Source organism: Haliaeetus albicilla, chromosome 3, assembly GCF_947461875.1.
Source record: "Haliaeetus albicilla chromosome 3, bHalAlb1.1, whole genome shotgun sequence".
Taxonomy (NCBI): Eukaryota; Metazoa; Chordata; class Aves; order Accipitriformes; family Accipitridae; genus Haliaeetus; species Haliaeetus albicilla.
The window spans coordinates 30,888,228-30,913,315 of NC_091485.1; the positions used below are offsets into that span (position 1 = coordinate 30,888,228).

The 25,088-nt window shown below is 41.2% G+C and overlaps 1 protein-coding gene across 40 annotated transcripts in view; it reads left to right on the forward strand.

Moving 5' to 3' along the window:
• The window catches only part of DTNA (dystrobrevin alpha), a 233,755-nt gene that overhangs the window by 159,503 nt on the left and 49,164 nt on the right, over positions 1 to 25,088 (forward strand). For all 40 annotated transcript variants that reach the window (XM_069779269.1, XM_069779271.1, XM_069779268.1 and 37 more), the window contains 6 exons: positions 2,127 to 2,340; positions 10,191 to 10,276; positions 11,820 to 11,974; positions 16,412 to 16,517; positions 19,028 to 19,194; positions 21,664 to 21,788. In XM_069779269.1, the coding sequence (XP_069635370.1) occupies positions 2,127 to 2,340; positions 10,191 to 10,276; positions 11,820 to 11,974; positions 16,412 to 16,517; positions 19,028 to 19,194; positions 21,664 to 21,788 (853 nt within the window). The remainder of the gene's footprint in view (positions 1 to 2,126; positions 2,341 to 10,190; positions 10,277 to 11,819; positions 11,975 to 16,411; positions 16,518 to 19,027; positions 19,195 to 21,663; positions 21,789 to 25,088) is intronic.

The following is a 25,088-nucleotide window of genomic DNA, read 5'->3' on the forward strand; positions in this document are numbered from 1 at the left end:
ACACGTACCCTCGCACCCAGAAGCCAGCCTGGTGCAACTGCTGGTGGAAACACCTTCTCCGTCATTTACTTGGTCTGAATTACCAGAGACAGCCCTCAGGGCCAGGAACAGCTAGACCCTGAGAGAAACATCACACTTAGCCGTCTGCTTTCTGCCTGCCCTTCCCCTCTTAATAAGGCCACAAAATACTTGCACGTGTTGCTGCATCTTCTGGCATCTTGCTCTGTATTTCTTTCTTGGCTGCCTTACCGTGGTGACCCAGAGCGGGAAATGCTCATCAGTCCTTCCGTCCTGGAGCAGACGGTGCCCTGCTTTCTGGTGACTTCTTCCACTCTCTGCCTTGCCTGGCCTCTGAGCCATGTGGAGAAGCTGCCCAGAAAGGGTCAGGCCATCTTCCTGGAGACCATTCGTCTCCCCTTTACCCGGATTACCTCTGTAGCAACTTGACAGTGAAAACTGGTTGAATAGGAATGGGAATGGCTGCATTAAAAGGATCAGAGACCTATGCCAGATTTTTTATGGGCAAGCTTCCCCCAGCTAGAAGACAAAAAGGAAGAGTTCAGAGAGGTTGTATGCTCCACCCACCTGGCTTAATTCAGAACGACACTCTGAAGACAACCTGCCAGCATACAAGGTCACCTGTAGATGTTTCCTTTTAATACAACAGTCAAATACATATTTAGGTGTCAGGATGGAACTGCGTCTTTCAGTTTTTGCCAATTATTTGCTAGGGAACAGCAAGAAGAAGTGGAAAAGTGCCTTATCTAGTGCCTGAAATAGTTGCTGCTGCTGTTCCCGCTCACCTGTATGGTGTATCTTCCTCCTTGGGCTTTCACATGTGGTAGCAGGGCGCTGGAGATTATTTTTTTCCTGAGGTAGAAGAAAAGAAACCCAATCTTAGGGAAAAAATCTAGACTAAGTAAAATGACAGCATATGTAGTTTCATTTATCTATCTATTATCAGCTTACATTTCCCTGCCATCCGACCATCATGTCACATTGCAGTCTGAGACAACACCTGCAAACCAAGCAAGTAAAAATAAAATTTTGAGGATTAGAATTAAATTTCTCTATCCACAAAAAAATGCATCACCTTCCACATACAGATGGCTCTTGATATGTCATAAGACATATTGTCATGCTAAGTAATAAGAACTATACATTTGTTTCCCTGGTAAAAAAAGAGAATTTGCACCCTGAACCTCATGATTTGTTCCTTATTGACAGTTTAGTAGGATAGTAGGTAATACTTAAGATAAAAAAAAAGGGATGATTCTTTGAGTTCAGGTTTGAACTAAATCCAAATTTTGAATGAGTGTAGGGTATTTTTATTTTTGGCATGGTCCACCGCTTTTGGAAATGCCAATCCGCAGCAAGCCGATCATACTGCCACAGTAACAGGGGCAAACAAGATTTCTGTTTGGGTACAGTATGAAAGGTGAGCAGTGACTGTCCTTTAAGCTGTCCTTGTAGGTAAAAACAACCCCCGTGAAATTCAGCTTCGACAGGGACTTTATCAAAGAGAAAGATTTAACAAATCATTTGGCAAATATATTTAGAAGATACGAAATACGACTTTGGGGTCGCTTTATTAAGTGTTCTTTGTTTAAATGTAGCTTGTCTACCCTGACTCAATTACAATTCTGTAAAATATTTTGCTTTCCATACAAAATGCTGAAAAGGATTTTCAAAATGTCAGTACGTGTGAAGCACTTAATATTCGTAGGATCTTCTGAAAAGCCCATCTGCTATGCAAATTAATATCTAAGAGTAGTTTCTGAATGGGGATTCATAGAGGCATGGTTCAGAAAAACAATTACCATATGTTTACCTTCCAGTGATTTCCGTATAGATTTTTATTTGAATACTTTATGCAATGAGGAATGATTTCCCAAGCTGAAGCTGTACACGTTACAACTAATAATATCGATATATTGTTTGCTTATTAATGTTCCTCCAACAAGTTCAATTCTCAGTGGTGGAAAATAGATTCATTTGTTTAATTATTCATGAAGCGTGTCCTATGTGATTGTGTTATCCCCCACCCTGTGGGATGAGGTGACTTTTTTTCTCAGTTGCTTTCAGGAGCACGTGTCCCCACTGACTCTTTCTGTCCTGTCCCCTAGTGCACCTTGTGGACATCTGGAATGTGATAGAAGCCTTGCGGGAAAACGCACTGAACAACCTGGATCCCAACATCGAACTGAATGTGGCTCGCCTGGAGGCTGTGATTTCAACTATCTTCTACCAGCTCAACAAACGGATGCCAACAACCCACCAGATCAACGTGGAGCAATCCATCAGCTTACTGCTCAACTTCTTGCTAGCAGCCTTTGATCCGTAAGTTTGCCTTTCTTAGCTGTGTGCGCTTCCCTCCTCTCCTGACTGGTGAAAGGATTTTACTTGCTCCAGAAATATCTTTGGAAAACAATTGAACAAGCTAAATTGTGACCCAAATAATGAGCATGTGAATAGTGCTAACTAGGGAGAGAACCTAAATTAAGGACCTCTGCTTTCCTTTCTGTCGAGCCAAATTCAGCACAACTGTGTTTTCATCCAGTTACTCAGACTTGTTCCAGTTTATATCAAAGAAGAATTATCTACAGAAACAAATTTACATCCACTTCTAATTTGCCTTGTTATTTATTGACACACCAGTGGCTGACACCACTGCAATGCCTCTGCAGCAGTGCCATGGGTTAATAGCTCATTATTTTGAAAGAGCTCATTTTCCTGCAAGTTCTTGCAGCTGTAAGCAATTTTTTTTTCTGGCTCATGCCAGTGCAGCATGATTTTGAGACCATGACAGAAATAGGATAAAGACCTGGAGGTGATGAAATTCCTGTTATTACTGCATGGGACCCATATTACAAAAAGGACAAGTTTGAGACAGAGTGAGCCACTTACGTTAACGAGTATACTGCGTGTATGTGTTACAGTTTCTGAATATATAAGTCATCAACCTGTACTGCAATATTTGCAATCTTCATAACCGACTTTTTGGAGAACAGTGGTTAAGTCTGACAGATGCAGATGACCTATTGCCTCTTTATGGCTTATATTTTGAAAATTCACCAGCTGAAAACACTGGCCATGACACATTAAAATAAGGATGCTGCCGCTCTCCCCCTCCCTCTTTCCCATCCTCTCGCTTGAGGGCCCCGGTGCCGGTGCTGGGTGTCATCGAGCACCTTGCAGAGCCAGACCAGCCGGTGGCTCAGTCGCCATGGCAACGGGGAGAAAAAGTAGATGTTCCACTGGACGAGGCTGCACTCAGCTTCCCCTCCGGCCCCTCCGAGGGGAAGAAAAAGAAGCCAATCTGTTGTGAAACCATAGCCTTCAGGAATAGTTTTCTCCCCTCGAGGGCAATAAAAGAAGGAACAGGCATTTTAATTTATACCGTTGTGGCTGTGACAAGAACACTAAAGGACGATGAAAATGGCCAAACACATGCGTTGCTGCATGCCACAAGCAAACTGCTTCCTGGCTGGTAAACACAGGGAAAGACCCAGGACCGTGTAAGCAAGATATGCAATAACGTGCTTGTTTTGTAGCTCACTGTAAAGGGGTAAAGATCTCAGCTAGATGTCAAGGCAGCAAAGTGGAGGAGAGGAATTAACTCCCCTGTAGGGAAACAGAATGTCCTTAAAGGGGTACGGTTTTGCTTTCCCTGAAAACATCCCATGTGCTGTGGGTCCTGACCTGTTTCTGGGCTCCCACCAGGCCATCCCAGGGGTGAGGAGGCTGTGAGCCTCGCTCCATCCGCCACTCAGCAAGTCAGTCTGTCGTGCTGCCTCCGAGCAGGGGGTGCACGGGATGCGCTTCCCCGAAGGACGGAGACACCCAGGAGGAGGCTCCCAGCTCTGGGGTCTGAGATGGGAACTGGCTGCCTATCAACCCATTTTAAATGCACCAAACGTCTGGGATGAGGTTCAGGTGCAATCTGAGATATCTAAGTTCAGGCTTGATGGAGATGTGTGTCAACTAGATCTCTCTCTACTGTAATGGGAGTTTGGACACCTATCACAGATAGAGACATCCAAGTGAAGCATCTCTTTCTCAAAATGCACCCTGCCCTTTAGTATGTAGGTAGTTCAGATTATTGAAGTTTTGGGTCGGGTGTTGGTTTAGCAACCACTGGTGGTCCAGATTTCCCTGTTTCTGGGAAACAGAGGGAGGGAGGCGGCTCTACATGTTACAGGGACGGTGTGAGAGTTCCTGGGGTCTAACCAGAGCTGATGTCTCTGCTTCCCCTGTTGCTCCCTTCCCTCCTGTCCCCTGCAGTGCAGCAGAAAGGTCCTTCTCTGCTGAAGGCTACAAGTTGGTAGAAGGAGGAGCAAGGTCTTTTCTTGTGGTCCCATGCTCAGAGAGAAGCAATGCATTGCATATAGGGGGAACAGGGGTGGAACTGTGAGACAGGATGAAGTCTTCTTCTCACCCTCCCCCAATTTATAGAAACTGGACAGTTAAACTAAATTGACTGCAGTCTTCTCTGACAGAAAAAAGGGGGTTTACTAGGTACGTGAATCATACTGACATCACGACAGTCACCCCTAAAATAATCCTGTTATCTTTGATCAGGGTTCACTCCTCTATTTCTTAGCTTTGTGTTTTAGGAAACAGTGGCTTGCAGAAATGCTATCCAAGTTTCTAGGTGGCTACTGAGGAATTATATTTCATATTTATTAATGAATGTTAATATGATCACATTTGATTCTATGAATGCAGACAACAACAAAAAAAACCAAAACCCTAAAAAGCCCAGAACAGCTTTTTGAGACCAAAACAGTAGTCCAAGACCAAATGGCTCTTCCGTATAAATGAGAAGGCTGTTTTAAGTGATCATGGATGTTTTTGGTGTTTGCAGCTATGCAGAGCGATGTCTGCTCCTGCTGTACTGGGAACAGGTCCAGAAAAGCTTGTGCGATTTCTCATGTCCCGTTTGAAATGCAAAGAATGAGAGTGGAGAAATGGAGTCCACAGCTTAACATATATGAAAGGACCACAAGGGACAAGTTAATGTGTGATTTAAAATCTAATAAGCCTACCACTGTCTCATTTATTTCTTTCTAGTTAATATATACTGCCCCACGTGTACTGTGCTGGCTTAAGATCGTCCTCCCAGCTTTAAACAGAGCCGCTTCCTTCATTTATAGCCCACTGAAAACCTGGCAGGTTTCTCTGCCCTCTAGCAGGGAGTATTTCCCTAGGCCTGCAATACAGATGTCTTCTCAGGAGCTGGAACCTGGCTAGCAAAACTTAAGAGGAACCACAGTGCACTGCTGTGGCATGTGGGCCAGCTTGCCCACTGCCTGTGCTGAACTTTCATCCCATTTTTGCTGTGATTTTTTTCATGGCCTTGGGGATTCATTAGGCCTACAGATAATTGTATGTCCCTGCTTCTTAATCCTGAAGGGAGGAAAAAGTGGAGAAAAATTATAGTGTATAAGATTTCACGTGACGCTGAGTGTGATGCTCCTTCATGCTAAGCCAAAACTAAACTGCAACCTTATAAAACTGCAAATCAACAAAATCAAAACTCACAAACAGAAATGCTGGTCCAATTAATTTGCCATTAGTCTGTGAAAGTCAGCATCTTGTGGTAGAAGACCCCAACAGACCAAAATCAGTGAGCAGAATGAGGTGGTCAGACTTTAAAAAATATGGACAAAAACATGCCTGATTTGTGTTTTGAACTGCATGTTAAAATTGGGCAATAGCTTTTGCTTCAAGGTCTGAGGTGATTAACTGGCTTTATGAAATAATAGCATACTTCCTTCGCTGGCATGCAAGTGCTATATAAAAAGATGACAAGTTCAAACCCCTCTGAAAAATTCATCCCAGTCTGGCATCAAAGCCTAGGCAGCTAGGTGGAATGTTAGCCTCATTCAATCGAGCTGTTCCCAAAAAGACTCTTTTTAAACAGACTGTAAAATATTCTGTGCTAATCATCTTCAGCACTGACTCAGTATTGCAATACAGCTACTCCTGCTGCAAAGTTTAAGTGACAAGAAAATAGCTGATTTTTCTCTGTCCCTTGACATACCTGTCCTGTGAATGGAGCTGTGAACACTGGGCTATGAAACAGACCCAATCTGGCAGGATGGGCTTGACTTCTACGAAGAAAAGAGCACATATTCATGCCCTTGTTTAATAAAATGCAATTTGAATCATACTGAGTTTGATACATAAAGATGTTCAGTCTCTGTTTTGGAAGTATCACTTCTTGCTCATCCATCTATTCAGAGCTGTAAAGTGTTTAATTCCCGCTCTTCTCCACCTTTGCTAATCACTGAAAACCATAGAGGCCAGCTAGCTTTTATGAAGGAAGTCCAGCAAAAGAATGCATTTCAGAGATTTGGCCATTATGCATTTTGCTCTCCTAAATGAAAGAATTTTGCTTGATTCCAATAAAATTTCCTCTCTGAAACCTGTTTGAGAAAATGGGAATTTGTAATTACAGCCTCTGACATTTCAGAATTGGCTGCCCTGTGGGCAGTAGGAGGCCCACAAGTAACTGAAGAAATTTCATTACTTTTGGAAAAGATAAAGCATTGGGGGAGCACCACTTCATACCTAGGTAATGAGAAAAATTGTATTTTCTCGACGTCCATTTCATGGGACACATTTGCTATTTCTAAAGATGTGATGTTATTTCTTTATAGCTTTCCCCACCGTATGGCTGTCTCAGTATGAGTATTGCTAGAGATCCTGACATATGTCAGTGTCATCCATTTGGTACTGCTCTCCTTGCTGACCTGAAAGGCAGATTCAGGCCCTGGAGCTGGACTTAGCCTTGCCTGGTCTGTGGATTTTATCAGGCAGTTCGTGGGGCTTCCTTGCTCTGCGGAGATGCTGTCTGTCTCTGCAGCCACGCATTTGAAGAGGAAACCTTCCGCTCTGCTCTGGTGTCTAAAAGCATGTGTTATTTTTCACCCTTTTTTCTCCAAGCAGCAGAAGATAACCTTAAGCCCTGGCCATCATTCTCTTCCCTAAGTACTCCATCCTGTGTTGTTGCTAAGTGCATATCAGCTTCAAGGTTTGCTGTTGCCACCATTTATGCATCTAGTGCTTTTCTATAGGGATCTGAAGAGTAACCTCAATAAGAGAGGTGCTATACAAAATCAAAATATTTTCTGTCCTCTCCTATTTCCACTAGTAAAATTTATATCTCTTTGCATTAACCAGCCTAAAGCTTCTTTCAGGGAGCACTGACTTCAACAGAGATCTTCAGGCTGCTGTGAGCTACTGCTTCAGCATTTGCTTTTACGCAGCAAACACTGTGAGGCCCTAGTGCTGCCAGTCAAGGGCATCTGTAGTGCTTAGACATAGCTTAGGGCGCTTCTGGATCCAAATGATATTGGCAAGTCTTAGGCCCCATTATCCTGTCGGTTCATCAGTCATATATATTAATATATGCATGTGTGTATAAGTATGCACACACACACACACATATATATTTGGAAGGCGAATTGAATTTACACTGGCTCTAGTGATGCTTTTATGAATACAAATGACCGATAGAAAATACAGTGTCAAAACTAATCAACTCAAATGGAGAGATTGAAGAGATAAGTGAAATCTTTTCTTTTTCTGTTCCTCTGTTCCATAACCATTTGAGTATGGGAAAAGCTGATGGCTCTGGGGTGGAAAGCTGAAGGCGAGTTGATATGTGTCTGCCATTCAAGAATATAATCCTATTAGTAAATGTAACTAAACCTACTGGGAAAAATAATCTAAATCTGAAGCACTTCCACATAGGCTTTATTTTTCCCTCTGATTCTTCCACTGCTTCTTAATAATGCCATTGCTTCCACTTAGCATTTATTTTTCTTAACAACGCTTTTAAACACAGGTGAAAACCTCCTGATGAAACAGTGCAGAAAAACTCCCAAAGGTCTAAAGGGTAGCACGCACAAGAAGAATACAAAATGACCAGATCCTCAGCCATAGCAGTGCTAGGTGGTGGTTTACACAAATTAGAATCCAGTCAACGAAGGACTGAAATACAGAAGACTGGAAATTCCTATACTGTGATTTTAATCTTATGAAACCATTCAAAGAGGACACAATGTAATGAAAAAAAAAAAAGTACACAAAAGCTAGCATTAAAGAACATAGTAAAGATTAATTTCTTAACTATTGAAGTAGTGAACTTATTTATTTTTGTCTGTATCTCCAGTTGATTTTCTGCCAAAAAGTATAATTTTAAATGAGTGTAAAGAGTATTTAGAATCACTGTTTAGAATCATGTGTTATACTGATGTAGAACCAAATCCAATTCACCGAACTTTAAAGATTATTAGCTAGCCAAACTTAGGGAACTGACTCATTTTCTAAAGTCTAAGTGACTTAATAAACATAGCAGTGAGGCGTGTAGCGTGCTTTAGTGTACTGATACGAGTATACCATTCATGTCTACTATATATGTATACGTTATTGTATTAGTCTGGTTTGGGGTTAGCAAAGAGAGAGACACAGTCACAGGCTCTGTGTCTTTCCAGAATCAGTTTATCTTTTAGTTCCGATCAGACACAATCTTCTTCATTAGAATTATGAGTGACGATCAACAGAGTAATTTCAGAAATATTGATGAAGAGCTAAATTTCTATATATTGCTATTGCCAGTGCAGTTCGACTATCTTATGTAAGACATAATTATATATATTTTAACAGGAAATCTCTTAAAACCTAATGTTCCCTGATAAAGAGTGAAGGTCACAGAAACTCCACTTCCAAAAAATGATACGAAACTTTGTTATCTGGTCCCATCGTTAGCCCTATCAGTAGAATTTAGAAGGAGACATGGGCGCCATTTTGTTAAGGTCACAAATATTGGCTGACTGTCTCTTTTTTAAAGCATGATGACAATGTGTTCTCACTGATGTCATTAAACAGGCATATGGGAAGTGATTAAGTAATGCTGAGGAGTTTGGATGACAGATAAAAGTTGCTCCAGTGCAACTGTGGACTCACTGCCTTATAGTAAGACTCTGAGAATTCCAAGAAAAAACAAATTTTACTGTTTGGATGCCAAAAAAATGAACATTCAAAAGCAGATGAACTTATGAGAGCATGTTCACCTTCATCTTCGGAAAGGGACTGGACGTTACAGCATTTTTGTTCTGCCATTCCTGTCAACACTGGACTTAGTTTTGCCTAAACTGGGGGAATAGGTCTTATAGGAGCTAAGAGTGCCTTGCAGTGTGTGAAGTCATGTATTACTCATGCAGCTCAAATATACAAGGTTTCTATAATGGCAGGTAATCACTGGGGACCACCACAACTAGAGGGAGAATGAGGATAGCAAGAGGAGCAATAAAGTTAAGCCATTGCATGCTTCAGGGCGGTTGAAGGAAGAGTTGGCAATGTGTTAAAGGTGAACACAGCATCCTGAGAGTGCAGTATATGATCTGATCCTTCCAGGGAGAAAAAAGAGTCTTTTATTTTTACCTGAAAGTGACTGGGTTTACAGAAAACACTGTCTTCTTGCCCCAAGGCATACTCCTATATGCATTTGGGGTTTAACAGCATTATGCATTTTAAGTTGAAAATAGAGAGCCAGGCATAGCCTCAACTTGAACAAACCAGGGACAAGACTCTTCTACATATCACAACAAATGTCCTTTGCTCATTCTGGATGCAGGTATATTCCCCACTTTTCAGCAAAGTCCCTCTTAATGGTTCATGGGGGTCAGGTGTATAATTTAAAAGGCAATTGTCAGGACTTGTTAACAGATACAATAGGCAGCTTGTGGAATCATGCAAGCCCTTTCTGCTTTTTCACTTATGTTCCCAGAGTTGATTTTTGCACTTATTTGCAATCTTTTAGGGATGGAAGATACACAGTGCACTTAGGGTAGGGAGACCATGAGTGTGGTAGGTGCCTTCCAGTGCTACTGTAGCATAAATAGCAGTCATAATCATCACCTTAGTGTATAATGAGATAAACAGTTTAACACTGAGCTTCATATACATAATAAATCTGTTCTGAGATCTTTACAGAACAGTGTACTGATGTGTGTTCCCACAAAACAAACTTCAATTTTAAAGATCTTATTTCTTTGTATGTCAATCCACATAGAGTGTGCATTATAGTATGTCATGTCAATGATATACATTTTAAGTGGAAAGAGGTCCATATTATAAAATGTACATATAAAATATGTCTACTTTCTACTTTTGAACAGGGAAGGACATGGTAAAATTTCTGTTTTTGCTGTCAAAATGGCCTTGGCAACTCTTTGTGGAGGAAAGATCATGGACAAATTAAGATGTAAGTCTTTTGGGTGACATTTTTTACCTGTTAATCATTGTTGTACTTGGAGAGATAACAGTACAGGTAGGAAAAGAGGGAATTAGGATAAGTTACAGTTTCATGGCTGGGTTTGGGCTTTGCACTATATATATCTCTCCAAGTAAATCCTGCTAAATGTTTGGCTGAACTTCGCACCGGACTTTATATTTTTGAAGCCAAATTGTATATATTGAGGTTCTGATTGGTGGATTTTTTTTTTTCTTTGGGATGACTGAATTCAAAGTACAGGTAAGTGCCTCAACTGTTCAACAACATGAAGCATCATTTAGCAATTTCTTCAGACTTTTTTTTAATAACATCTCTCTCATTTTACACTTAGAAGTACAATATATTTATGCACTATTTATATTTCTTCCATAGGGCACATACTAATTCCATCTGTTTTGGAGAACAGATTCTCATTTCACAGGATTTATTCCCAGTTCCCCAATAGCCAAGGCATAGTTTACTTGCAGCTGCAATGAAAGACTTCCTGGTTAGTGCTATGATGTCCACAGCTCAGATCCAGAACACCATTTTCCAGACTTTTTGACCAAAGGATTAATGTCAACCTTCAGTTTCCTCTGAGCCTTTTACCACAGCCAGAGAAAATTGAGTTTACAAATTGTTGTTGATTAGAGAGGTAGAAATCCTAGGTGCTAATTTAGTCTTCCAGATTTGATGCCATTTTTTAATATATTATTTCTATGTAGAAACTCAAATACAGACTGAACTTAGATTATAAATTGAACACTGTTTGTTCCCGAGGCTGCTTTAAGAATAGGAGCAGGGTCCATCCAGCCGAAGGCTGGAGTACGATGCTGATTTTCCGGGTCAGTAGTCCCAGGGTCCTGTTGTCAAAATTTCCCTTCCAGGTTCCTGGAAATGAAGCAGCTGGCATGACAGCCTGAAAAATTATAAATGTTCCTTAGTCTATGATCCCATGCTAAGCTTAGGATAATTTTAAACAAGGGGAAAAGTAAAGGCTGAGAAATATGAATCTCTGCAGTAATAAAACTGCTATATTTTTATACATGAACAAAAAAGAAAAAAAATGGAGAAGAGTGAAAAGTAATGCATTTGAAAGACCTTCAGTGCTTTGTATGTCCAAAACAATAGTAACTGACTTAACGAACTCATTGTCAAGATTTAGATTTGACTTGGTAAGCTGGCAGTAGGCAAAAAGCTGATGTTGCGTATCTTGTCAAATTAGATCCTTCTTATCTGATTAAATTACTGCCTCATGCCATGCATCAGACTTTGCTTTATCAAAATGACCACACACAATAAAAAAAGAGCAGGAATATTTTAATATCAAAATCAGCTACTTTTTAATACATAAATCATTCACTGTGTTCTCTGTTGAGAGGGGTTATAATTAAAGATGCAGTAATAGTGGAGGTTTCCATAAGCAGAACATGTATTTAGCACTTCTGGTTCAAATCAGATGATACTGAATTCAGAGCAAATCCGCAGCTCTCACTGAAGTTGCTGTGTCCTTTTCTTGTCTTTTCCCCCTCAGATATTTTCTCAATGATTTCCGATTCCAGTGGAGTGATGGTTTATGGCAGATATGACATGTTTCTGCGGGAGGTTCTCAAGCTGCCCACGGCTGTCTTCGAAGGGCCTTCATTTGGTTATACTGAGCAGTCAGCAAAATCCTGTTTCTCGCAGCAGGTAAATGAAGAGTGAGCATCCTAGACACAGGATCTCAATCATGCCTCTGAGCAGGACAAGACTTTCTTCCTTTCTTACACATAAGTGCATATTCGCCGAGGAAACGCATGGCTGGGTGGAGGGGAGGTCCACTTTGCTAATTTCTGGCATGTAGGTTAGGTGCCTTCAATAGGAAGCTAGTCTCTATAGGTTCCCCATATAACCACGGAGGAGGGAGGGGCTTAGTGAAAAAGTGATTCAGAGCAGGATCTTACCTTTCATGTTCCTAAATCAGGGAGCCTGAGGAGACTAACTTCCTAATTTAAGCACCTAAGTTAGATACTTACATTTAGGTGATACAAATACCCCAAGACATGCAATCCTCCATTCCAGTTAGTTGTTGTTGCTATAAGCATATATGAGACTTTAACATCTCCATACGAAGCTCAACTCCCACTGAAAAATCAAACTACATGTTTTCCAAGGGGTGGTGTACATACATGAGAAGTTTATGAGTGAGAAGAAAATTGCCTTAAACCTTTATTGAAAATGGGAGTCAGTAGGTATTAGAAAATCCGTATTCTCTTACAGATGTCATCATTGAGATGATAGGGTCAGGAAAGCAATGAATTTATCCTGAAGAAAATATGAGATTTTTCCACAGCTCACCAGACTGTAGGTGCCCTGAGTACAGTACGTTGGCTGCAGCTAATACCTAGCACTTCAAAAGATCCCATAATTGGGGCTGGTTGTCCACTTCTCCAATGGAGAAAGAGAGGATTCCTCTGGCTCTTGCCACACATCACACTGTATAATTCCATAAATATAAAGTAAGAGAAGATGCTGAAACTGGGAAAATGTTAGAAATAAAGTGGTATTTTCCTTCTCTTTATCCTTCCATTCACTAACTGAATACTGTTGAACAAATAAGTTGAATGGAGCAGGAATAGTGTCATTTTCATGCAAAATAGAGTCTCATGTTTTGTTTTCCTTCAGTTTCATCACTAATCAATAGGCATTCCAGTCAACTGAAAAGCATTGCTGAAATTCATTTATTGAATCATCTCGCAAATAATCTTAAATGGTTATGTTTGCATATGTGAAACTAGTCTTGTTTCACAGAGGAAGACTTAAGACAGCACTTCATCTTATGTTGAAGAATTTACATAGTGAAGTGACTTTTGGTAGTTCTGTGTTAAAATAATAAAAGAGTGCTCTTGCATAGCAACAGAGCATTCAAGCTGTGCATGTTGGACATGCTATTATTAAAGATGAAAAAAGCAATTTCTTTTCTTGAAAAAATGTCATTCAGGCCTCATTTTCTATCAAAGCAGCCATCAGAAATGGCACTTCCATTGACATTGCATCCGAATGAGTGGACCAGATATAGTAAGGTACCTTAAGAAACAAAGTCTCCAAACAGGCATTAGATGGTTTAGTTCACAATCTCCACTTAAAGCTAACGAGAGTTAGGTCTCTGACTGATGTAGGTACACAGCAGATTTACAAAGCTGCTGTTTTACATCTGTAGGCAGCCAAGTACTCTTGTAAACCTAGTCTAATATTTCACTTAAATTCACTTTATGTAATTCTCATTACATCCTCACTAGGGATGAACCAGAGTTTTGAAATGAGACTCAAAACAACATATCCCTATGACACGACGATAAATGATATTTACAGTCTTAGTCACACCATAGGTCATTGTTTCACTCTCTCATATTGCTCTTAGCATTATCAAAAGCTGATACCGTGGGATAAGTTTGGCACTCTGTTGTTCTCAGTATGGATCACTTTTGCTTACCAGAAGCCTTTCAGCCCCCTGATAAATAGATACCTCAATTTCAGGGAAAGAAGAAATTCTGGGAATGGTCTTCTGCTTACGGTGTCAAATCCATTTCAGTTTGCATTTGAAAGGATTTTTCCTGTTGCAGAAATGTTTTATTATTCCCCATTGTACTTGTTTACTTGATCAAACCGTGTATTCTCCTCCATCTGTGAACCACTGCTAGATTGAATGGCTATTGAAAATAGAAACAAGTGTTTCCTCATCAGCAAATTTATGGAACAGAAGTGCCAGAGCAAGTGACTTAATGTTTCAGAATACAAATCTCTGGCTCAAAAAGGAGTTTTATCGGCACCACCTTCCCCCTTAAGTAGAATTAATGTGATGTTATAGTGTATTTGTATTAAAAAGTGTTGTTATTATTATAAAACACACTTTTTATTTCTCTTTTTTTATCGCAAACTAAAAAGATAGACACTAACTTCATTTTCTTAGCACTTGGCTAAGTGTTATTCCACAAACCTAGACTCCATCTGCATGTAGTGTATATTTAGAAAACAGCTTTCAGTTTCAACTTTCCCAGCAGCTGAAAAAAACCTGCAGGAGAAAAATATGCCTTTTAAAATGTATGGAAATTGCTTTTTTGGTGTCCTTTTAAGGGACATTGCTCTCTCTAATCCATAAAATCAGTGACCACCAGAGGAGTTCGGCCATAAAGCTGTCAGTGAAGTTAAGTTGCTTTATTTGGTGCAAATAGGTTTTTAAATTATAGCTGCATTCAAAGCCCACTGCATTGTGGAAGAGCTGTTGTCTCCCCATCGACTTGCTTGTTTAGACCGGTTGCATGTTTGCTGCCAACTTATCTGCCTTCAGGAGCAGAGGGAAGTCTTAAGGCTACTCAGCTCTGCAGTATGGGGCACTGGAGGACCCTTCTTCTCCTAGACTTTGCTCTGCCTTTTCTTCCTCTGTTCTCAGTTCTGCTGCAGACAGCACAGACATTTGCTGGCAGCATTGGTCAGCAAAGCCATGCCAAATATCCCCAGCAGATCTCCAAAAGAAAGATCCTTTTCTGTGAGCTGATATAAGCATAGGATGCTTATTTGGGAAGTGGTTATCCACTCTCCATGGGTGGGAAGGTCATTCATACAACAAGCAGGTGGTAGCTGTTTGATTGGACTTTCATACTGCAGGTATTGTGGGAAAAGATAGTATTTCAGGGAGATTTAGAGCTCATATTCTGGCTATTTCTGTTCATTAAAAATCAAGACCATTTTCACAACTAGCCTGAAGTATTTTCTCTTCTAGGAACAAATATCTTTATATATTTCCCAACATCTTTCAATATTTCAGCCCTGAGACTGTTACAGAGTGAGGTGATTTCCATCGATCACTCAGTGTAAAACAGAAATAATGATTTTCTTTACATCTGGTGGCAATTGTATATAAATGCAGCACAGACACTCCATCTGGAAATCTCAGCTCTTAAAAGCATTCCATAACACACGGAGATGATACATGTCACTGCATAGCTGCTGTTTTGCTTCCTCATGGGGTAACCACAGTTCTTTAGCAAGTTAAAGCAGTAGCTTATGCTATCAGATATGAAAATTTAGCAATCCCTTTGGATATGGGGATGCTACTTAAATATGTATGCCTATAAGTTATATCTGCACACATTCTCAACAGGGCTCAATATTTTTGCATCTTAATTTTATTTTAAAGGAAGGCTCAGTTGCTGATTTCTTAAGGATTCTCTCTCCTTGACCACCCAGTAGTTGTGCACTTTAGTACACACCATGCGTAGCCAGTATACAATGTAGGAAAGAGCAAGTATTTATGGTGGAGATATCTCAGGTTGAAATATCGCCTATACGTCTGAAAAAACAAATAAACTAAGATTTGTGATGACTTTTTCCTGACACCTAAGAAACTTAAGGCCCTAGATTACGTTTTTAAAATCAACAGGGATATTTTAGAGTTTAAATCTCTTTGAAAGATAAAGGGGCATAGATCTTTAAGTGCTTACAGCTGTGGGGAGTTTAGGAACAGTTGCAGTCCCTGAGTGTATGCAAACACAACATCCCACAGTCAGAGCTCACCCATAACTAGTTGCCATCACTCAACAGACAAGCATAGTTTCTTAAATTACAGTAACACAATTACCTGTGATGGTCTGTCCTTACCTATATTTGTCTTGAAATTATACTCCCTTGTCATTATTTTCTTTCATTTTCTTTGTTGAGTACCATCAGTCATTCTCTGCAGTGACTTTTCATGTGAAAATTGGTAATACATAGTGGTACCCTACATGCACTTGTACTCATTATGGGGTACTCAGAACGCATGAAAACATGAAGAGTTGAATGCCAACCATATTCACAGAGCATCTTCAGGCAATGACTTTAGAAGAGAGTCTTGAAGTGAGTGGGAGCTAGGTGTCTCCAACCCAGCCTTGTGAAAAGGACTGCTAGTCATCAGTAGTACACATTGTAACTACTAAAAATAGTCCAGAAAAGCTTTGCTAGTATCACTTGTTCTTTTCAGTAAACCAGGGCTACAAGCAAACAGTGTCTGAAACTTGTTCCCACGTGTTTCTGTAAGGACAAGATAAAATCATTTTGATATGTCTAATTACTGATTCTTTGTGCATGTTTGTTTGCTTGTTTGAGCAGAAGAAAGTCACATTAAACACTTTCTTGGATACTCTCATGTCTGATCCCCCACCACAGTGTCTAGTGTGGTTACCACTTCTGCATCGACTGGCAAATGTTGAAAATGGTAAGTAAGAGCTGCTGCCAAAAAAACAGTTACAAGAGTAAACTTCTGTGTGATGATTTTCTCACTCTCTAGATGGTTTTGTAGGAGATACTGTACTGGGTTCATTGACTCCACGTGCTATTTTTAGAGTTACTGGTAAAATATTTAGAAAATTCTGTTGGTCATTCAGCCAGGAACATGGCTTAATTTTTGCTATGCTCAGGAAATTATCCTGATCATGTCCGCTCCTCCTGTGCTCTGGATAAGCAAAGAGCGATAGGACTTGATCCATTCACACACTTACATTTGGTAAACTATCAAGACCACAACTTTTATTAGCTATGACATATGGCAGTAGAGAAGGAACAGCTTGGCAGTTTCTGTTCATGCAATATTCTTGGCAGGGCATGTCCAGTGCAGTGCATAATACCAGCCAAAAGGTCCTCTTACGAAGGATCTCCTCCGAAGCCTACACTGCCAGACAATATACTCTGAAAAGGAAGCTCCAGATTCATCCTTACCCTTTGCTTGTGTGAAAGATGAGGATTTAACTGTGAGATGCCTCTTTCTCCTCAAGGGTTGTCTTTCCCCAGAATGAGTAGATCACAGATTTTAAGACAGAAAGGGACCATGAAGATCAACTCATTAGATGCACAGTGCATGTCGCATTTCCCTGGACGGTAACATGAAGGCTTCCTCAGCCTCCCAACTTCTTGAGCACCTGGGGAAAAGTTCACAGACTCACAGATGTAGTCCTCCAGCCAAACTCTTCGTATGTTGTTTCTGTAGAAGGTGCTGCCACACTGAAAGTGCAGGGGCAGAACTACAAGGCTTGTGCATCTCATCTCACTGTGTGCACCACCAAATTGCAGACCACAAACTCTGTGCAGTTCCTCATGTAGTTCTGGAGGTGTTCCCCAGCTCCAATGCAGCTGACTTCTGTTGTTCAGAAGGACCAGCACTGACAATATTAAATAGAAAAAAAACCCATGAGACAAGAATTGCCTTTTTACTGTCTTATTTATCTTGGTGTACTTGTTCCTACTGTGGCGTTTCTTGCTCATGATCATCAGGAGGCAATGATCCTGACAGTCATTATTCCAACACTTTAAATCTAGAAAAAGGAAGATTTAAAAATGGAGGAAATTTATACAAAAATTTAAAATGTTAATTTAGCAAGATAAATAGATTTTTTTGTAAACAATTTTCCAGTACTTTGCCTCAGAGTTTGGTGTGTAAGGGGCTTGTTGAATATTCCTGTGTTGTTGCTACCTTGAAAGTTTATCTCTAGCATAATGGAAGCTTTGGGATGCTGCAGGGAAAAAGAAGTGGCAGGAACAGGAGGAAGAAAACATCATATATACTCATCCTGTTAGGCAATAAAAGTATTTATACCATTTTTCTGACAAGAAGGTGGGGCTGGTGGAAGGGGAGGTGTGCAGCCATTTTTTGCTGATGAGAGAAGGAGGGGGAGGAGGTTGTACATGTTCTTGTACTAAATAAATCTCTCTTCCACTGAAAAGCACCGAGGTAGGTAAGGTGATGTTCCCAAGTCCTTCCTGGCTACAGAGCCACCCCACCTTCCTCAAACTCTTGTCATCCATCCCTGTCCCTCACCAGCTTCACACTGTTTCCAAGCCTAGAGAACTAACCCTTCCTGCTGCGAAATTCTGGCAAGGAATTCAAGCCCTGACACACTCAGCACTGATCTGAATCCTCCCAGACTGAACCTTATGACAGAAGAGCAGAAGGTGCCTGGGAACAAGGAGATGTTCAGTACCCTGTGGTAAATTGGGTACATGCTGTAGTGAGGAGAGAGAGGAACAGAAATAGCACTATTGCCAGGAAGGGGCTTCAAAATGTCTTGATCGGTGCCTTAGTGTGCTCAGTGATTTGCATCCTCATTACTGTCTGCTTCTGAGTGGAACAGAGAACAGGACCACATGGGTCCCTTCAATAGCCGGCTTTCCAAATCTGGGCATCCAAAGCTAAGTGATCAACTCCATATATAGGTACCTAAATGACACCAGTTGCACAGATGAGACAGCAGTAATTAAGAGACAATGACATGCCTAAGTACACTTTTGTGCTTCCAGTAATCAGACAGCTGAGTTTGACTTTTCCTCCAAGGCACGTCGCTTTAGCTCCTCACAGCACAGCAAAACATTCAGCTTCCCCGAGTAACGCAGCTGAAGGGTGCAGTGGATTTTCCCACATATGAATTTCCTCTATCATGTATTCTGTTAGACAGTGAACACATTTTTCGCTGCTGTGAGCAGGAGGTGCAGGCATCAGCTCAGAAGTGATGAAGGGTTTGGTGCCCAGCACAGGGAGCGTTGCCTGTGGCTCAGCACAGGTTGGTGGGCGGCTGCTCGAGTTTTCATGGGTCAAAGCTGTAGGCAGCATCCAACGCTGCAGATCACTAGAAACAAAGAAGGGGCTCGCCCTTCAGCTCAGGGCTTTGTCTATAAACTTTTGCAGGGGTATTCTCTGCTTTGGTTTATGGCTCGGTGTTTCTCTCTCCTGCACAGTCTTCCACCCCGTTGAGTGTTCCTACTGCCACAGCGAGAGCATGATGGGGTTTCGCTACCGCTGCCAGCAGTGTCACAATTACCAGCTCTGTCAGGACTGCTTCTGGAGGGGCCATGCCAGCGGTTCCCACAGCAACCAGCACCAAATGAAAGAGTACACGTCATGGGTAAGGGAAGGCTCGCGCCTCGCTGCAGTCTGCGTTGCCCTCCAGCCGGCGGAGAGACCCCTGGCCGCAGCTCCAGGCAGCCGTCCGGCACAGGGAGGCTGGGAGCCGGGCAGCCAGTTTGGATCGGTGACCCCGTCAGGGAGGCTCCGGCCTTGGGAGCCCTCGGGAGAACGTGGAGGTGGGAATGGTCTTTTCTGGGTGAGGATCTGGGGCGCCTGTGACGGTGCGTGCCGCAGGGAGGGCAGCGCAGGAGGGGCTGGCAGCAGGGCACCAGGCTCATGGCAGCTTCTCCCATTCCCACAGGACTCACGGTAAAATCATCATTAGCTTGCTCTGTTTGGCTACGTGTAAATGAAATGATGAATACTTAACGCTCATTCATCAATGTTTTCAGTTGAGTGGCTGCAGCATATGCGTAGCATTTGGGATGGTCCTGGCACTGTAGATTTGAGCGTGGTCACAGGCTTAGATCCACAGTAGTGTTTACTGTAGAGAAAAGCACACGTCAGTCTTTTTGTTGTTAAACAAAATAATTCAATGCTTTTTCTCAGCTGAAAGAGAAGTATCAACAGCTACGTTAACCTTCTCTGAAGGGCATCAGACCTGGGGGCTAACCTCTCCATGGACTGGAGCAAAGCTCCAACAAGCCCTTGGTCATGGAGCATCCCAATCCTTCAGGGCTCAAATCCAGCGACCAGCAGAAAAATCCTAACTAATCTCAAATATTACAAAAGTATATTGTTACCAAAAAAAAGAAAATTATGCATGTAGCAACAACTCATGTTTTTATAGTACTTTGAGTGTATTTTGGGCAAAGTTCTGAAGCTTAACACTTTTTAAATGAATGTTTTGCTGTTGATGGAGCCAGCAAGGGTTAAATTTGATGTGGTTTGCTCTGTATGCCAGTCACACAGGCCCTGCACTGCATCCCAGCAGATCTGGGTCTGTAATTGTTTTTGTGGATCCTAATTGCTGCTTGTTGCATAGACACAAATGGCTTGAGTTCAGTCTCTGAATAGGAGAGTGCCCACTACGTAGCTGTGACTCCATGCCTAACAGCAATTTGTGCTATAAAATAATTTTTTGCTGTAGCCAGGGAGCTGTAATTATAGGTACGAAGTAATTTGAAAACTTAAGATTTCTGCTCAGCAGAAGACAAAAACGTGATTACATGCCTAGTGGTTTCAGATGTTTCCTTGTCAGAAACAAATGTTTTGCTTCAAGTTTGAAATTGCCTTTCTGTAGAGTTCATTAGCATTTGTTCAAACCTGGTTAGCATTCTCCATAATGCATCCATATCGAGCTCCACATGCGGATTAAAGGTGTTCATGGGTGCAGTGGAACTCAACTGTTCTCAATTCAGAGTGAAATCACATTTATAATGAAAGAGAAAAAGCCTGAACTTTACATATTTAGGTTGGATTTCTGTAACAGAAATATTTCATTATTGTCTTGATTACAGTCGTAAGTCGATGCAGGATATGTGTGCACAAATACAACACCACTTCCATTAGGTTCCAAAAATATTTTAAAATTTCAGCCTGTAGAGCTGTTTTGTGGGGAGGAGACAGTGTAAGGATCACTACCCCTGTTTTACTGGCAGAGAAACTGAATCACAGAGAGGTGGGTTGGATGCCCTGAGAATCTCTCACGCACCCTAAAAGACACCCTAGATCTCCGAGCCCTTCCTTAGAAAAGTGTTCAACTGCAAAGAGCATCCAAACAAAACTAGAAAGCAGAAAATACTGGGGTTTTTTAGACTCACTGATGGGACTTCAGGGTGAAAAGCATGCTTCTGGTGCAGACCCTCCCCATCTTTTGGTGACAGTGACAGTGCGTCAGCCTCTTCTGGCATGCTGTCACCATGGTGGGGCAGGTCTCACCATGCACATCTCAACCCCGTTCCCCGGTGTGGCAGGGACTGCGGTGGCCACGGGAGGTGGAAAAGGAGCTTTATAACAGTAGCAAAATAGTACAAGGTGCTGGAGCTGAGAAGGGAAATACTAGCAAGGGGAAAGAATATGGTGGCCTTGTGCCTGGCCCACAACTAGGAAGGAAGCGGTGTCCTGTACAGTGTATCTGTGTGGACAGGCATACACAGATGTGTTCTGCTTGCACTCCCAAGATGGTGAGGTACAAGCCGGCTCCAGTCCAGGCAACACTAACTTTGTGCTGTCCTTCATTCAATACTACCCGAGTGCGGCATTGCAAAGAAGCCATGGCAACTGCATCTGTCCATATAGATATACCCCCGAGCCTACTCTTAAAGGCCCCTGAAGGTAAGAGTAATCTTTCCTCCAAACTGAGCAGTCTTTGCCTTACCAGACTCTCGGAGTGGGAGGGGGGCAAGGGAGATGTCAGTCATAGGTATGTAAGCTATAGAGCTGCCTGTTGTTTTGTGCTTCCTATAGCAGAAAGAGTATGCACCTTACTTGTCCAGATTACCTCTACCTTCCTTGTTCCTCCCAGAAATCACCTGCTAAGAAGCTAACTAATGCACTTAGCAAGTCTTTAAGCTGTGCTTCCAGCCGTGAACCTTTGCACCCAATGTTCCCTGACCAGCCTGAAAAACCTCTAAACCTGGCTCATATTGTGTAAGTATCTGTGTGCTGTAGAGAAAGTAAGCTTTGTCGTAGGCGTTGCTTACACTGAGTGTAGATACTATGGCTCTGAACAAAACGAGAGGCAGCTGTGGCGTATCAAGTTCAATGCATCACAAGTGCAAATTTGCTGGTAGGGTTATTTGGTATAAAAATGTTCTGGTGTGAGTTCACTTGAAAAGTCAGTGGGATATGTACATGTAACCAAATACTGGGATGTGATGTTGGTATGTCCCCATTCTCCTCAAGAGCTACCTGTGCGATCCATTAGAGTTTCAGCACTTTGGGATGTATTAATGTTGAGAACATTAGTTTTGTCATCTAGAGACTCAACTCCAGTGTCTCACGGGTATGTCTTGACACAAGGCACCAGAGAAAAATGAAGTCTGACCAATTTTGTTGAAATCAGCGTCAGAGTTCTCACTGGCTTTAGTGGAGCTGTGGCTTCACCCAGCCCTGAAGAGTTACATGAGTCTGCATGAGAAGTGTGTCTTTAATTGCCAAGTCAATTGAAAAGAGTCTATTCTCTTTACATTTTTGTATTTTATATATAAAAATTATTATTTGGTGTAGAAGTTTGTGTCACTACTTTTTTTCTACAGGAGTCAAGAAACTCAAAGCAGGGAGAAAATGTATTTGTGCAGGGTGGGGAAATTATCACTTTGGATTTTTTTTTTTCTAAAGTGTCTCCACCATGCATAGTGGCAGTTGCTCAGATTTCTTCATTTATCAGTTTGTTTTACCTTTGCTTCCTGGGTCCTTAAAAAAAAAAAGTTAAATTTTCCATAGAATTCAGGAAAAATCAAGACATTGGTTGGAAGAAAGTTACAAAGAAATTAACATGGAAAAATTATTCAAAAAATACTGTCTTTAAAGTATTTCTCTTATTCTGATATATTTCTTAAGAAAATATCTTAACCATTTTCCCAGGGGCCCTGACTGAAGCATTTCAGGCAGCAGCCATCGAAATTGTATTTGCATGCTGCATATCTGTATTACTGGCTGCTGGAACTATTCTGGTCTGTAATTATTATACAGACTTATTTTTGTCAGTATTGAATGTTTGTGTGTAGCATCTTTAAGGGCGAGTGCATGCTGGCCAATGTGGGCCGTGTGACACCTGGAAAGTGTGTCTGACCTACCTGACATTTTAAGGGTAAATCATGCTGATGGTCCTCCTCATGTGGTTACAGCAGAACTTTTTCAAGGTGTAAAAGAGTGCTCTGCTTTTGAGACACAAGGTATCTCTGACAGATACCTGTGCTAAATCCCTGTTACGCTTGACTATCAGTTAAAACCCCTGCACCTCTTTATGGAGGTATGACAGGAGGATGTTGTTCTTTGGAAGAAATCATCCAGAATTGGATCTGCTGAGCTACCCCACTGCCGTGCCTGGTATAAAAGCCTGGCTCTGCTGGCAAGTCAGTGATAATTTCACAGGGCAGATTTTGGCCATTCTTAAGAGAAATGGAAAGAGGCAAGGAGCATGAAACTGAAAGAGAAGCCTCTGTTCCCTGTTGGCTGGAGGCCCTTGAAGGCCTGGGGCTATGTCAGGAGATAACGGTAGTGAAAACTGGGCTAGTGCGAATGGATTAAATGCATTTAGGCAAGGCAAGGGGAAGGTACCTTAATTGAGTAGGATCTGTTCCAAATCTTTGCTGTGAACTTAACACCTTCCCTTCTTCCTAACTATATAGACGTAATTTAGAGTGATTGGATGTGAGAACAAACCACCATCTATTTTGTTTTATGATAGAGTTTCTCTTTATTCATAGATTGAAGGCAATATAACTTGGCAATATAATATTAGCTATAATGATACATGAGTGAAAAACCTGTAAGTTGTGGAGGTAGCATGATCTATAGCATAGTTCACATAAATTAACTGAAGGGAGAGATATGCTACAGTACCTCATTGAGAATATCTTCTCGCTGATGTGATTTTTATTTTTAAACATAATGGAAGTTGAGAGAAACAGCTCTGGGCAGGAATCCAGGCAAAAAGGGTTTTATATGTGCATTAAAAGGAAGAATTTTGGCAACAAAACAGTATCTTTTTCTTAGCTTCTAGCTTAAATGGGGACAAGTACTCTCTGCCTTACTATACAGCCTTTCCTTTTCATCAATCTTGCACCTTTGAGTGGTACCAGACAGAAAGACTGCATGGTTTTTTTTGTTTTACTGGTGCCACGCAAAATTTTCAATTAAGCAAGAAACACATCTAAGGCTCATCTAGAGAAGCAGTTATCAAGGTGTCATTAACCTGATGGAGGAACTCCCCCCACCGACGGAGGGGTCATTTTTCCTTTCTATACATAAGATTGGCAACAAAAAACAAACACCAGACTGCAGAGATGACAAATGGTGTGGACAGTGCATCATGGAGGTATTTTTCAAATGCATTCTGCACTGGTCTGACTTCGTTTCCATCTGAGCCTGTGGGAGCATTGGTTTTTAGATCAGTGTGAAGAGGTTAGACCAGCATGGAGCACTTTTTGGAAAATTCCTCTTATTTAATTTGGTTTATTACTGTGGGTATGTGTTATGCCATAACGTGCATTTATTACATAGCATATTTCAATAGTATTAAGTGGTTTTTGCTTCCTTGGGGAAAGTTGATTGAGTATCATCAGCTCACTTTTATCAGAAAGCTTAATCACGCACTTCCAGAAGTTTAGAAATAACCTCAGAAAGATATACATTTATAGTCAATAGCTGAGTTTTCCTTTGCTTTACCATAATGTCTGCTGTTCTTGTCTTACCACATCACACAATTGTATATGTATGTTTGAACATCCATTTGATATTCAAGCTGAACCAAAGGAATGTGACAATGGGCTTCAGCCTTTAAGAAACTCGCCTTGGAAAAGCTTGGATTAGTTTAATATAGTTTCCTTCATAGGAGAATTGACAAACTAATGCTAGTCACAAAACTTAAGCAAAGCCTTGGAGTTTATAGACATTTGTACACAATAGTAACTCTGCATATGTAAACAGATCAATGACCTTTTATGCATAGAGGCTGTCATGCTTTTTGCAGAATCAGGGTCGTAAGAAATGGAGTATGTCCAATGCACTGCTTAAACCACATACCTATTAAACTGACAATTTAATTAATGATCTCTTTTCCATTTCATTTTGGCTGCAAAAGAGATACTTGGTGAGTATTTTTCTTCTTTAGTACACTTATTGGAGGAAGAAGTTTGGAAAAAAATGCAATAATCTCATTATTACCATTCCTTAACTTTATATCAGAGTCCAGAGCCAAATAAATAATTGTCTTTGAATACAGAG